The sequence below is a fragment of the Eulemur rufifrons genome, chromosome 6, assembly GCF_041146395.1.
Source record: "Eulemur rufifrons isolate Redbay chromosome 6, OSU_ERuf_1, whole genome shotgun sequence".
Taxonomy (NCBI): domain Eukaryota; kingdom Metazoa; phylum Chordata; class Mammalia; order Primates; family Lemuridae; genus Eulemur; species Eulemur rufifrons.
This window is the reverse complement of record NC_090988.1, coordinates 101,749,284-101,762,335: the sequence shown is the minus strand read 5'-3', so window position 1 is coordinate 101,762,335 and position 13,052 is coordinate 101,749,284. Positions and strand designations below refer to the sequence as shown.

General features: G+C 54.9%; 1 protein-coding gene across 5 annotated transcripts in view; it reads right to left on the bottom strand.

Moving 5' to 3' along the window:
• Positions 1–12,434, bottom strand: part of SPTBN2 (spectrin beta, non-erythrocytic 2) — a 36,399-nt gene extending 23,965 nt beyond the window's left edge. The window contains exons 1-4 of one of the 5 annotated variants that reach the window (XM_069471775.1): positions 12,259–12,434; positions 5,481–5,659; positions 667–818; positions 78–251 (exon numbers count right to left, since the gene is read on the bottom strand). In XM_069471775.1, coding sequence (XP_069327876.1) covers positions 78–251; positions 667–818; positions 5,481–5,637 — 483 coding nt within the window. In that variant the 5' untranslated portion in view covers positions 5,638–5,659; positions 12,259–12,434. Of the gene's footprint in view, positions 1–77; positions 252–666; positions 819–2,911; positions 3,344–5,480; positions 5,660–11,371; positions 11,432–11,571; positions 11,664–12,190; positions 12,214–12,258 lie in introns of those variants that run through there. The other 4 variants (XM_069471776.1, XM_069471774.1, XM_069471777.1 and 1 more) reach the window with 4 other exon arrangements.
• Positions 12,435–13,052: the final 618 nt, after the last annotated feature.

Genomic DNA, 13,052 nt, shown 5'->3' with positions numbered 1-13,052 from the left:
TCACAGGCCAGCAGGAACAGTCTGTGGTGCGGAACTGGTACATGAACCACACCCTGAGTCACAGTGTGCTGGGGTACCTGGAATCGAAGGATGATAGTCCAGACCAGCCCGAGGGTCAGTCGGTGGTTTCCGTCCACGATGTCATGGGAACCCATGTTTTCCAAGTGCACTTTTTGCTCCTTTAGGAACTGCAGCGCTTTGTCCACATTCTCTAGGCAGTGGATCCGCATGCGACCCTTTGTGGGCTTCGGCTGTGGAGGGACAGGGCACAATGGCATGGGACCATAGGTCTCTCTTTTCTGCCCAGCCTTCCCAGGGCCCTCCTTTGCACACTTTCCCCATGACCTCCCCCAGGAACACACGGACAGCCCCAAGGCTGAGGTTACCGATGAGGCTTGGGCAGATTAAGATTCCCAAGGGAATTAATTGCACCCAGAGTGGGTGGGAAAAGAAATGTGTTCAATGGGGCCACTGTTCCTGTCTCCACGAAGCAATGCTCCTACGTAATCCACGCAGCACAGCCTCTCAAAATGAACCCATCCTCTGAGCAGAGGGAGTCACTGCCTTCTGCCCTGTGCTGTCACTCTTTCTGAGGGCCATTCCTCCAGCTAGTCCCTCTGGCCACTGTTTCTGAGGCTGCTTCTTCCCTCCAAGACCACAGCTCACCAGTGTCTCTCCTGAGAGCACCTCAAGGAGCCTCAGGAGGTTGCGTCCATCCCGGAGGTCGCTGTACAGGTCTCCTACCCGGCATGTCACCCGGGCCAGGTGCGAGTTCACCCACTTGGTGAAGGTTTTCTTCTGCACGGCTTCTCGCTCATCTGTGGCAGCAACATGGGGTCATTTCTGTCCTTTAAGTATAGCACGCCTGCTTCTAAACACCATTGCGGGGTAGGGGTGTCTGAGAGATGGGAAGTGAGGTCTGGGGAGGGAAGATGGCCAAGAGGAAAACCCATAACTTAAAAAGCCGGGAAGTAAAGAAATTGGAATGAGCTTATGAGCAAGGTAAAGAAGAAAAATGAAAGACAGAAAACAGGCTTTGAGAGGAAAGGATGAAAGACACTGGAAAGTATGGGACATGCAGAAGTTACTTCACCCACCGGAGGGAGCCCCGATCCCCACTGTAAAATGGGCATATTGCTTTCTCTTCAACAGGCCCCTGCGCTGACTAAATGAGATAATGTGGATAAAACACCTAGTTGGCGCCCGGCACAAAACGGCTCCTGATGAATGGTGGTTACAAAGTGCTCTGACCCCAAGGCAACACCAAGAGTTGCTCAGGACCGGTAGGAAGTATGGATGTTCTCTTTCGCTTGTGGACAAAGGAGAGGGTGTGGACTGAAATTACAGCAGCGGCTCTTCCAAGCGGTTGTTAAGACTTGACAGTATAGAGGCTGCCGGCCTCCTGAGTCAGCTTACTGTCCTTGGATAGTGTAAAGAAAGGACGGGCCACGCTCTGCTTCTGGGCTGGGTACTTTCAGCTGGCTGAATGCGGATGCAGTTCCAGGACACAAACATCCCAGTGCTAAGAAAAACAAGAGCTTGAACGTTGGGTCTGGGAAAACAGTGAGCCCAGGAAACAGCAGGGGGCGGGGAAGCCAGGCGGAGTCAGATGTCAATCTCCAAAAAAGTTAGGAAATGCCCTGCGGCCTGGTGTACAGCAGGAGCTACTCAAGAGGGCATGCTGTTAGGCTCCATAGAAAAATAAAAATTAGAAATTTTATAAATGAAGACATGGAGGAAAAGGCTCAAGCCATCAGTGCTCTGGTCACTAGGATTTCTGCCGGTTCCCCACAGGGAGCCCAGGGTAAGGACCCCGTGCAATCGGTCAGGGCCTGAAGAGTCACTTTTGTTTCTGTCTCAGCACCAGCATCTCAGAAACCGAAAGCCTCATCCCTTAATCGCACATTCCTATGCACCTCGCCCATGAGACGGCAACACACCCACATCCATTCCTGTCTCTTACGTCCAACCCCGGTGTCTGTGCCAAACCTGGGGACCTGATCACTGCGTGGGACAGCCCCATGTTCCGTAGCACCTGTGGAACCAGGGGTGTCCCTGGGCCGCCTTTCAGGGTCTACAGGCCCTGCCGGAGCTGGGGCCGGCTGGGATCCCCGGCCATTGCTGCACTGGGGCACTGCCCTGACAGCAGGCACCCCGGGTGAGGCCACTTCGGCACACAGGTAGAACAGAAGGGGAAGACACAGAAATGGTGGCAGCTAGGAGACAAATGGGCAAAGCCAAGTCCTAGAGACGGAGTGTAACGTCACAAAACTCCCACAACATCCCTAAATCCTTACACACACACCACAAAACACAGTGACTGCCAGAAATACACTTAAATATTTGTGCCAAGATGAACACAGGCCTGCTCCGACATCCACCTGAGCCTACTTGCACAAGCCTTCTCCCTTGACACACTCCCGGTTTCCACACACACACACACACACACACGCTGCCTCCTCGCACACTCAGCCCACTCAGGACCCCTGGGTGCCTCGGCCTCTGGCTCACTGGCCTTCCCCTTCCCTAACCTTCCCATCACCAGAACCATGGAAAGGGTGCTGCCACGGTGGGACTGCTGTGGCCTCCCTGGTGGCTGACTCGGAGCTCCACACTCCCTCCATGGCTGGGCACCTCTGCCTCACGCAGTGCCCGGCGGGCGCCTCACAGTCACACTCACCCACGCTGTCACACCCAGTCGCTGCCAGGGGGTCCAAACCTTTCCCAATTCCGCCAACATCTGTGTATTTTCTAGCTACTTGCAATTATTCCCTCTAAGCCCTGTCACCTTGCCTCCCAACACAAATACCTGGATCATGGAAAAGTGTCCCGCTCCGAGTGCTTTGCTGTGGCCGCTCTCCCCCACCCGGATCCCCTCTGGCTGCCCCCACTGGGCTTCCCTCTGCCTCACCTTGGAGCTGCTTGAAGCGTCCTTCCAGCACGCTGGCGTACTGAGAGGGGTTGATGAAGGCGGCTGGCGAGAGCAGGAGGCCCCCGGGGTTCTGAGACCCGTCCACCGCCTCATAGTAAAACTCGCCGGCCCCGTGCAGGCCGTTCCCATGCACCCTGCCCACGCCGTTCCCATTCATGGTGCCCGCCGCCTGCTACAGAGCTCGCGGCCCAGAGTCCATGCTCCCGCGCCGGGCGCGTGGCCAGTCTCTGTGCCCCACCGGAGTCGTGCTGGGGGTCCGGGGAACTCTAGGACGGTGGGAGTTTCAGGGAGACGGAAAAAAGAATTACGGGGTGTCTGAGCGCCTGAGATGAGCAAGCGGGCACACCTGGCTGTGGCGAGAGGAGACAGAGGCAGCTCTAGACAAACAGGTCGGACAGTGTCGGGGGAGGGGTGGGAGGCGGAGCGCCACCGGCGGGGGCAGAGCCCGGCCCTGCGGGGGCGGAGGAAAGAACTGCCAGAGCTTTCAGACCCGCCCATCAGGCCCCTAACTGCCTAAGAATACAGAAGACCCGCGAGAGGGGCCCCCAAAACAAAGTCTTGCTTCCCAAGGTTTGCAGGCTCTGCAAGGATGGCCGCTCTCCGGGTGAGTCTGGGAGGTCCTTCTCCAGGACGTGGGCAGGCTTTGATCCCCAGCTCAGACAGAGAAAAAGAAAGATCCTCCAAGAGGCAAAGCCAGGTACTGTGCTAGGTGTTTGCTTTCGTCTCCTCTTCTGAGGAACAGGCATTTATTGTCCTGGCCACTTGTTTGCCTCCAGAGCCACCAGGGCCCTCCTCAGCCAGGCCCCAGATACAGACCCATGCGGGGCACATCTCCCAGATGCCATTCCTAGCTCTTGCTGGGCTTCAGCTTTTGTCACTTGCAGCCTACACTTGCCCCTCCCTATCTTCATTCGTTCACTATTTATTGGGCACCACTGGTCTGAGGCGCAGTGCTAGGCAACGCCCAGGCAGAGACGCCTCTGCAGGATAGCCCAGTGCAGTGGTGGAGACAAATGAGAGCATGGAGTGACACATGTGTGCATAGACATGGTGGCAGTCCTGGGTGGCATGTGTCATATCTGTGCAAACATGGTGACAGTCCTGTTCAGACATGGTGAGAGTTTTGGGTGGCATGTGTCATGTGCACAGAATGGTGACAGTCCTGGGTGGCATGTGTCACATCTGCACAGACATGGCGACAGGTCTGGGTGGCACATGTTGTACACACACAAATATCATGACAGTTCTATAGGCTACATGAATCCAAAACCAGGGTACCAGGAAACCTTCCCCAAAGACATGACATTCTCCATAACCCACATCTTCTCCCTTCTCTGGTATACAGACGCACTGATGTGAGTATTTCTCAAGACAGCCTGAAGATCCAACCAGAAGGACAGTGGCCCCGGAGAAAATGAGAAGGGGTCACCAAAAGCTATGGTTACCACATGGGGGTCCTCGAAATGGTGCGGAGTAGGCTCAAAAGAATTACCTGGGAGTGTTTGAAAAGCCCTGAGTTCTCAATCATATGTTGAAAGATTCTAATTCACTGTGTCCTGGGAGGGGCTTGGGAACCTACATCTGTAAAAAAAGGTCCCTGGGTGATCCTGTAAAACATGTGGCCAGGTTCAGGAACCTCCCCGCCAAGTTTCTTTTTAGAGGAGCCAACCCCACCCCCACTGGCAGCACCACCTCTCAGGTGGGAGTAGCTGGGACCTCTCCCACTGAACTGGGCTGGGTGGCCTGCGAGTCAGTGGCAATGACAAGGGTGGGATGCAAGAGCGAAGCCAGACGGGATGGGTGGCCTTGGGGTGTGTGGGTGACTCAGCCCCACACCAGCCGCTGGTGGTGTCAGGTGGCAGCCGCACTCTGATTGCCATGACAACTCCTCCCCCGAACGCGGGGAGGCTGTCGGACGGGTTTGTTTGTGCTCAGAGGAGCCGAAGGGGAGAGCCCTGGCTGCAGGGAGGGGCAGCGGCTGAGGCAGGCGGAGAGCGAACCCGGGAGAATGGGCGGCTGCGGAAACCGGCTGCGGGCGGAGGGAACCTGCTTCAGGGAACAGGTAGATGAAATAATGGGAGTGACAGGCGGCGAGTGGAAGGAACAGGTGGGGAGGGAGCGGCGAGCATAATGGACGGGCAGGGAGAACAGGTGTGGGAAACAGCAGTGGAAATCAAGGAAGGCACACAGGGGATGGAAGGTGAGGGAGAGGTGGGTGGAGACAGAAGTGACAGCCAGAGTAAGTGCAAAAGGATGAAGGGATGTGACTCAGGGCTGAGGCCAGAGAAGCAAGCTGTTTTAGCCATCTGAGCCAGTCTAGGGGTCATTTAGCTTCTCTATGCTTGGGGAGAAGGTCTGGGGAATGTTCTGGATTGCATGAAGTTTGTTCTTGAGGCTGGATTTGGGGACCAGGGGCTTGATAGGGTGCTGTGGGTCTCCCACTTTAGTGCAGCCGCTTAGAAAGTTAGTCTTCCCAGAAAGTCACAGAGCTCTTCACAAGTCTCCTCCAGACTCCTCAGCATCTCCCTCAGCCCTCCCCTGACCTCACCTGCCAGGGCCTTAATGCGAGACCTCTCAAAGAGGCGGGCCGAGCTGCTGTCATTGTCCCAGTCCGAGTCAGGCAGGTCCCAGCGGTTGTTGATGTCACTGTACTGGCCCTGGATCTCTAAGCTGTCAAAGTCCGTGGGCGACAGAGTGCTGCTCATGGTGGTGGGTGGCTTTCTGCTCCTGTGAGGAGAATGCAGCTGGTGAGGAGCGTCTTGGGGCCGCCAAGCCCTCACTCACCAGGTCCTTCTATCTTCCTGCCCTCACTCTACTTTGCTCTCCTTGTGGCCAGAGGTTGTGGTTGTTTTGGGGGGTTTTTGTCAGCATAAATCAGCCCCCAGTGGGAGGGGGGAAGCCACCATGGGGAAGCCAAGGGACAGGAATACAACAGAAGCACACAGAAGAAAGAGAAATTCTGCCAGTGGACTGACTTCTGCCCGAGCTTCCATATCAACTCTTCCCTGGGTCTCCAGCCCACCCTCCTCCATAATCACATCATTATGCAGCTGTTAGAGGTGGTGGATGGATCGTCTGCAGAGAGGGGAATTGCTTGCTGCAATACTCTGAAACGATAAATTTATGGGAACAGTTTACCTTATAAGTTATACAATGTCTTTCCTACCTATTTACATACCTAATATAAGCAGGTACTCAACCAATATTTGTTGAATACCTGGCATAGAAAAAAAAATAGGAGCACGTGGAGTGATGCAAGAGGGCAGCCATGTCTCAGCAAGTGGGGACAGGGAGGTGGGGTGGGGACTGAAAGGGTGGCTGCTGGACACTTCAGGACAGCAGTGTGCAGCCCAGGGCAATGGAGGCAGCAGACACAGACCCCCTTGGGCAATAATGAGCAGAAATTGGTGTTCTTTCATTCCCCGGTTCTACAAGCTGTTCCGAGCCCCTACTCAGCCCAGACGGCCTCCTGTACCTTGTAGGCAATTTGAGATGAAAAGACCTGATTCTGCTCTTGAGCTAAAACAAATCTCACACATCAGGAAGACTGATGTGCTGTGAGGCAAGTATGGATAAAGGGCCCAGGAGCTCAAAGGGGGACACAGGACAGATCTCTGTCCCTTGTTTCTCTCTGTTTGCTACAAGGAATACTTAGTGCTCAACACATGTCCGCTGTGATGTGGCCCTGCCATTTACATGCATTGCCTCAACACATCCCCGCTATGGGGTCAGGGCGACTGTTGTCCCCATTTTATAAATTTCATAGATGAGGAAGCTGCACTGAAGAAGTTAAGCCGCTGGTTCAAGGTTACACAGCTGGAAGGAGCAGCACTGGGTTTTGAAGTAAAGTTCGTTTGGACTCTGGCAGACAGGTTCTTAATCACAGCCTCTCAAATAGAGAACATGTACAAGTTCCTTGACCACCCTGGAGCCCTTTCATGCTCCCCCGGAGGGATCCGCACCCGGTGCTCCCTTTTAGGGCCCCGGCTGAGGACATACGGACCATGTGCACTTGCCAGCCCTACTTATGACTCTAACTTACGCAAACACACTCTGCCCTCAGAACTAACAAATAAGGTTCAGATTAGCTGCCGGGGATTTTAAAAAACCTCTACCATCCAAAGTTCTTGTGTAATTCAGCATTCGGCCGACATTCAAGGAAGTGGGGGGCCGGGGTGGAGCTGAGTCTGTAACTTTTACAAAACCCCAAATTCTGCATTTCTCATTTTCCTAGTAGTCCTCATATACAAAGACATTTTAATCCTAAGCACTAATCCCTAGGGCCAGGGCCATGATCTTGGCAGTTTCTGGTTCTGGAAAGGAAGAAGATGTGAAGAGCTTCTTGTGCGGTTTGGGCAAGGAAGAAGGGATGGGTGGTGAGACCCGGGTAGGCAGGGAGGCGTGTTCCCATGGGCACGCAAGGGCAGAACTCAGCTTCTCTCATTAACTGGTTCCATGAAGCTGATCCTGACCAGTTCGAAGGCCAGGGTTGTCCACCCCTCCCCTTTCTCCCAGAGAAAAACACACACACAAAGATTTTCCTGGGAATAGCACTAGTGAGATGCAAGGGAGCTAAGGTGTAAGGTTCCTAGATTTGGGCTTTTATTCCCTGTAGTAGGAAAGGGGGCTTAATTTCCACTAGGTCTAGGACTCCTTTCTTGTTCAAAATCCACCATTTCCCCCAGCAGATTCTCTGGATTTGTTCTGTAAATATTTACATAAAAATAAATTCTAGGGCAGAGTTGAATCACTCTGAGCAAAGAGTGCTGTGGGCAAGGCATGACCGTAAGTAAAGTTACCTAATACTCTCAGCTGCTAGACAGAAAAGCAGTCCATGCCTCAGGACCAACTCTAATTCCATTTCTCTCTGCCCTTCAGATTAGGGCATCCTAACCAGCAGCCATGCTCATGCTTAGCTCTGGGATTGACATTTCCAGCACTCAAACTTCCTGTCCAGACCTCCTCACTAAAACACCTACGTCTACCTACGTCTGACCTTTGGTTCCATGACCCCTTTTTCTTTTACTAGGAGTCACAAACCTACTAAGGCCAGCCCCCAGGAGTGTTTTGTTTGGCCAACAAGCTGTTTTACAATAACTGCTTTGGGATTTCTTTGGATGGGCCTGCGGTTCCCATTTCTCTACAGGCCCCACCATTCCCTTTTGTCTCCTACCCAGCCACTTCAAATATCTATGTTACCTGCCAGGCCCCTGAAGACCTCTGAGATTTTCAAACCCTGCCTTATATCTTGGACTCCACAAAGAAGCAGAAACGTAAGGCAGCCAACCATCTGACCCTGTCTCCCAACTACTGTATCCCTGAGGCCCCCATAAGTTACACAGAACCCAAATATGTACTGCTTTGGCTTCTTTTTGGTGATCCAACTGGGGTCCAGGCATGAGATTCAGACCTTCCAGGGAGGTCCAGCTGTTAGAACCTCTCTGTGGAATCCTGTAATTCCTGGGAGACAGTATGGAGCTGGAACCTCCCCTTCCCCCAAATAAAATTCAGCCATTTAAATGCTCTTCTCACCGAATCAAGTTTGAGGCCTATATGATTTGCATCCTGAGTTTCCAGGGATGCTGTGATACAGATAAGGAACCAAGAGGGCACTTCTGTCCTTAAATCACAGAACCCCATAGGGCCATGATGTCACGATTCCAGGGGCTTTATTCCCATAGACTTCCATGTGAGTGGTGCTGACCATGGTCGGCACTGTGTCCTATGCTTTGGTTTCCAAGCATTCCGGCTCTGCAGTCCCCTGGCCTTTTGGACGATATGCTGCGTTCTCTGTCTGTGTTCCCTGATGCCACCTCCAGATTCCTATAGTTTTCTATTTGAGTTTCTCCTACATAGATCCTGCCCTGGTTTCTTTTCACTGAGCAGATCACTGCTCACCTATGACCTGGCTCTCCATGCTCACACTTCCGTAGTCTACCAGCAGCCCCCCGGTAAGCCCCCAGCCTCATGACCCCCGTGTCTCTCAATGCTGGAGAATCCTCAACCTTATTCTCCTCCGTGGATTCCTGAAGTATGGCAATAGAGCGGCGCAGTAGCTAATCCAGATTACAGTTTCACCACTACCTTATTCTTAGCCACTGACCTCGAGGCCAGGCCCAAGTAGCTTACAGAGTCAGTGCCAAGCTGTAGGGACCGCAAGCTGCAGGCTTGGGGTCCCACCGTAATCTACACCCAAGTGCTGCCCAAGTGCTGCCGGATGGGGACTCGGCTCAGCCACATGCCATGCCATGCTGATCCCCAGGGGCAGCTGCTCCCTTCCCTTTCCTCCGTTTTAGCTGGGTGTTAAGCTAGAAATCCTATCCCCCAGGCTAGAAGCTGTCTTGTACCCTGATTCCTCCTCTCACCACATCCTGCCCCTGATTAATTCTTTACCTCCCTCAGAGAGAGTCGATCATGCCCTCCTCTGTGCTCCCACAGCACTTCGGCAGCAGCTAGTGCTGCACTTATCACATCGTATTAAGGTTAGCTGTGTATGTGTCTCTCTGCCCGCTCCACTTTTAACTCATTGAGGACAAGGGCTATGTCTTACTCCTTTTTGTGTTTTCTGGGCCCAGTACAATAGCTTTTCAATAAAGAGATACTGAGTGAATTGACCATAATTCATTTTTTGGCCATCAAATTAATGTCTTTCTTAGAGCTAAAGAGAAGCTCAAGGAAAGAATGAAAATGGGGTCAAAAAAGACCTGCTCCTGAGCTGGAGTACTTTTAGGGTTGAGCTCTATAGCTCGGGACCAGGGATTCTTAAACTTGCATGAATCACAATGACCTGGAGGGCTGTTAAATGACAGATCACTGGGCCCTGTCCCCAGAGTTTGATTTAGTAGTTCTGGAGGGGTGCCTGGGAATTTGCATTTCTAACCCATTCCCTGGGGACCACACTTTGAGGGCCACTGTTGTCCAAAGATGAGAAACAGGTGGAATTGGTTAGAGAAGCTATGAGGACTGATAACACACAAGGTTTTAGGGGTGAGTGTAACCCCGAGTTACCTTCTAGGTTGGTGGTTAAACTTAAATATCACTTCCCCTCAGGAGCCTCAGGCGATGAGGGAGGAAGATGAAGATGGAGTAGGCACTAGAGCTAATGAAAGAAATAGAGCCAATGCCCTGGAACAGCGAATCACAGCCGATAAAGGAAGATGTTGGGGCTGGAGAAGCTACGGGAAGGCAGAGCTGAATAAATGACAGCAGGATGAAAGATAGATTAGGAGAAATGGGGACTTTGGCAAAGTAAAAATCTTACTTGCCTCAAAGTATAAATGGGTGGACTGGCAGAGAGATAAAAGGAAAAAGAAATCACAAATAAACTCAGAGCTCCTAGGAAGGCAAGAGAAAGATGCTCCCAGGACAGAGAACAGGAGAAGGCAGGAAAAACAAAACCCCAACCACGGCTCCAGCTGTGTTCCTGATAAAGCACAGGACTCCCCTCCAAGGAATTTAGGAACTGGGCTAAAGAGGTGGACGAATTTTTCATTCTCTCCTTTAGAAACCTTCTCTTAGGGCAGAATTATTCTGAATAATTTTCACTGCCTTGCCACCGCCTTCCCCAGCCTAGGGTTACATCAGTTTCTCCCAGGGACAACTCTAAACTCCATCTTACCTTCTCCTTGCCTAATTCTTTGCTCTTCTGAATATGCCAAGAGGTTGCCCCGCACCTCAAACTAAGACACAGATTTGGAACTCACTCTGCCCTCTTGACCCTCAAGGAAACCGGGTTTGTGGATACCCTACCCGAGCCTGCACCCTCCTAGCTTTCCACGCTGGAACTGTGGCTGCCCCGGAGGGGGCAGGCAGCCGAGAAACAGCCCAGGAACGACACGCGGCAGGCTAGGCAGCAGCAAGCCTGCATGTCAGACGTGCAGCGTCATGGGGTTAACGGGGTAAACCCGGTCCAGGCAGAGCGGATGGTAAATACCGACTGTGCTGCCGGAGTTGGAACAGACACCCCACGAGCAGGCAGGAGCAGGCCTCGCTCCACAGGGGCGGACTCCACAGCCGGGTAAACGTCCGGGCCACGGAAACACCTTGCACAACGGCCGCCCGGCGCCCGCAGGGTCTCGGTTCTCCCTCTGCCGGAGGTACGGCCACCACAGCCTAGCGCGTCCCCTCTCGCTCACAGCGGAAAGGACCGCACGGCGCGGCCCGGGCTACCGGAGGGAGGGGAAGCCCACGCGCTGCCGAGAGCCCCCAACGCGCTCGCAGGCGCCGGGCAGAGACGGCCGAGCGCGTCCTCAGCACCGGAACCGGCGCCGGCGCCCGCAGCCCCAGAGACGCCACAGCCGGCGCTGTCAGACACGCTGCCAGCCCGAGCGACCCGATCCGTTACGGCGCGTGTCAGCCCAACTCTTCCAGACTCTTCTCTCGGCCCCAGGAAGGCCCGCGTCCCCCAAGCCTCGACCCCCACGGCCCTCACACTGGTACCTGGGAGGCTGGCACAGGACTCTCTCCACGCTGTCCCCGGGACCCGGCGGGAGCGAGGGCCGGGCGCCGCATCCTCCCTCTCCGGCTCACCCCGGCGGGCCCGGCCCCGACCCCGACCCCGACCCGGCGCCCGCACGCGGCTGCACAAAGCGCGCCGCCCCGCCGGCCGGGACAAAGCGGGCGGGGGCGCCGGCACCTACCTCGGTGCGGAGCGCCGGCCCGGCAGGCGGGAGCGCGGCGAGCGGGGGCGCACTGGTCGTCGCCGCGCCCGCAGCCCGGCAGTGAGGGGCGGTTGCGGGCGGCGGCGGGTGGCCGGGCGGCGGTGGGGCGCACAGCGGGCGGCGGGCAGGCGCTGTCACGCGGCGCGAGCGGCGCGGGGGGCGCGCGGGGCGGGCGGCGGCGGGGCGCGTGGCGGCGGCGGCGCGCGGGCGCGAGCGGCGGGACTGCGGCGCCGCGGAAGGAGGACAATAGCCTTCCCCTGCCACAGGCCGCCGGCTCCCGCGGGAGGCCGGGGACCATCTGGAGCCTGCGGCCCCGCGGGGCTCGGGGCGGGGCCTGCGTCACCCCTTCTCCGCCCGGCGCCATGGCAACCGCGGCCCCTCTCGGCTCTCCCCACAGCTTCCTCGGCTGGGGTCGCTGACATTCCCCGGGGCGAACGCGGCGGCAGCTCCGCGGCCGGCTCCCGACCCCCCACCACCTTCCATGTGGCTTCCCCCCATAACCCCGCCTTCCGGTCCTCACTGGCTCGGGTCACCCCTGGGCCGCCTGAATGTACCCCTACAGCTTGCAGGGCTCGGTCTCCCCAGTCTGGACACCCACCTTTGTCCACCTTTTAATCCAAAATCTGTATCCGCGGGACACGCAATCCTTCCTTGAATGGCACTCACCGCCGAAAAGGTTTCCCGAGGTTCAGCCTCTATTTTCCTTTGCAAGATTTCCTCTTCGGGCACTTCCAGTCCCTCTCCCTTAAGCGTTTCTCTCATCCGTCCCCTCTCTCTCCCGGCCTCCTTCAGGCAGGTGGGCCGGCTCTCTTTCCCGAAGCGTCTCCATGGTACATGTGCAGATTCGCCGTCTCACAAACCAGATTCTCAGCTCCTCTCATTTATCAACCAGGAGAATTCCGGCCTAGTCACTGTCTTGAGGGGGGGTGGGGGTGGGGATGGACATTTCTAGGCCTGGCACGGCTGGGTTTCTCCTTGGTTTATTAGCATCTGAGTGGTCTAAGTTCTAAAGTCATTAACCAAGGTGAACTCTCTGCTTAGGAGGGGAAGGAATTACGCTCCAATCATAACAAACTTGCAGAGTGCCAGGTGGGAGCTAAAAATGCATTATCTCATGTGCCCCCCACAGCATTCCAGCTGCGAGAGGTAGGTACTGTTCTTCCAGACTAGAAAACTAAGCTCAGAGATGAGCTAGTCATAACAGGGTGGGCTTTGTAGAGAGCCGTTAGGTTATGTGCTGCCTCTGAAAATGTGGCCCATTCCTGCCTGGGGAATGCCTGAAATGGCCAAGTCAGGGCACTCGAAGAATGAGCTTTGAATGAATTATTGGGCTTAAGGTTTTATAACAGCTTTATGGGTAATTGAATTTAAGGATTTTGCTCCTTTATGGAAAAGGTATGCATACTGAAACAGATATATGTAACTGAAGTACTTTCCAGATATGATTTTGGCAAGGTGAA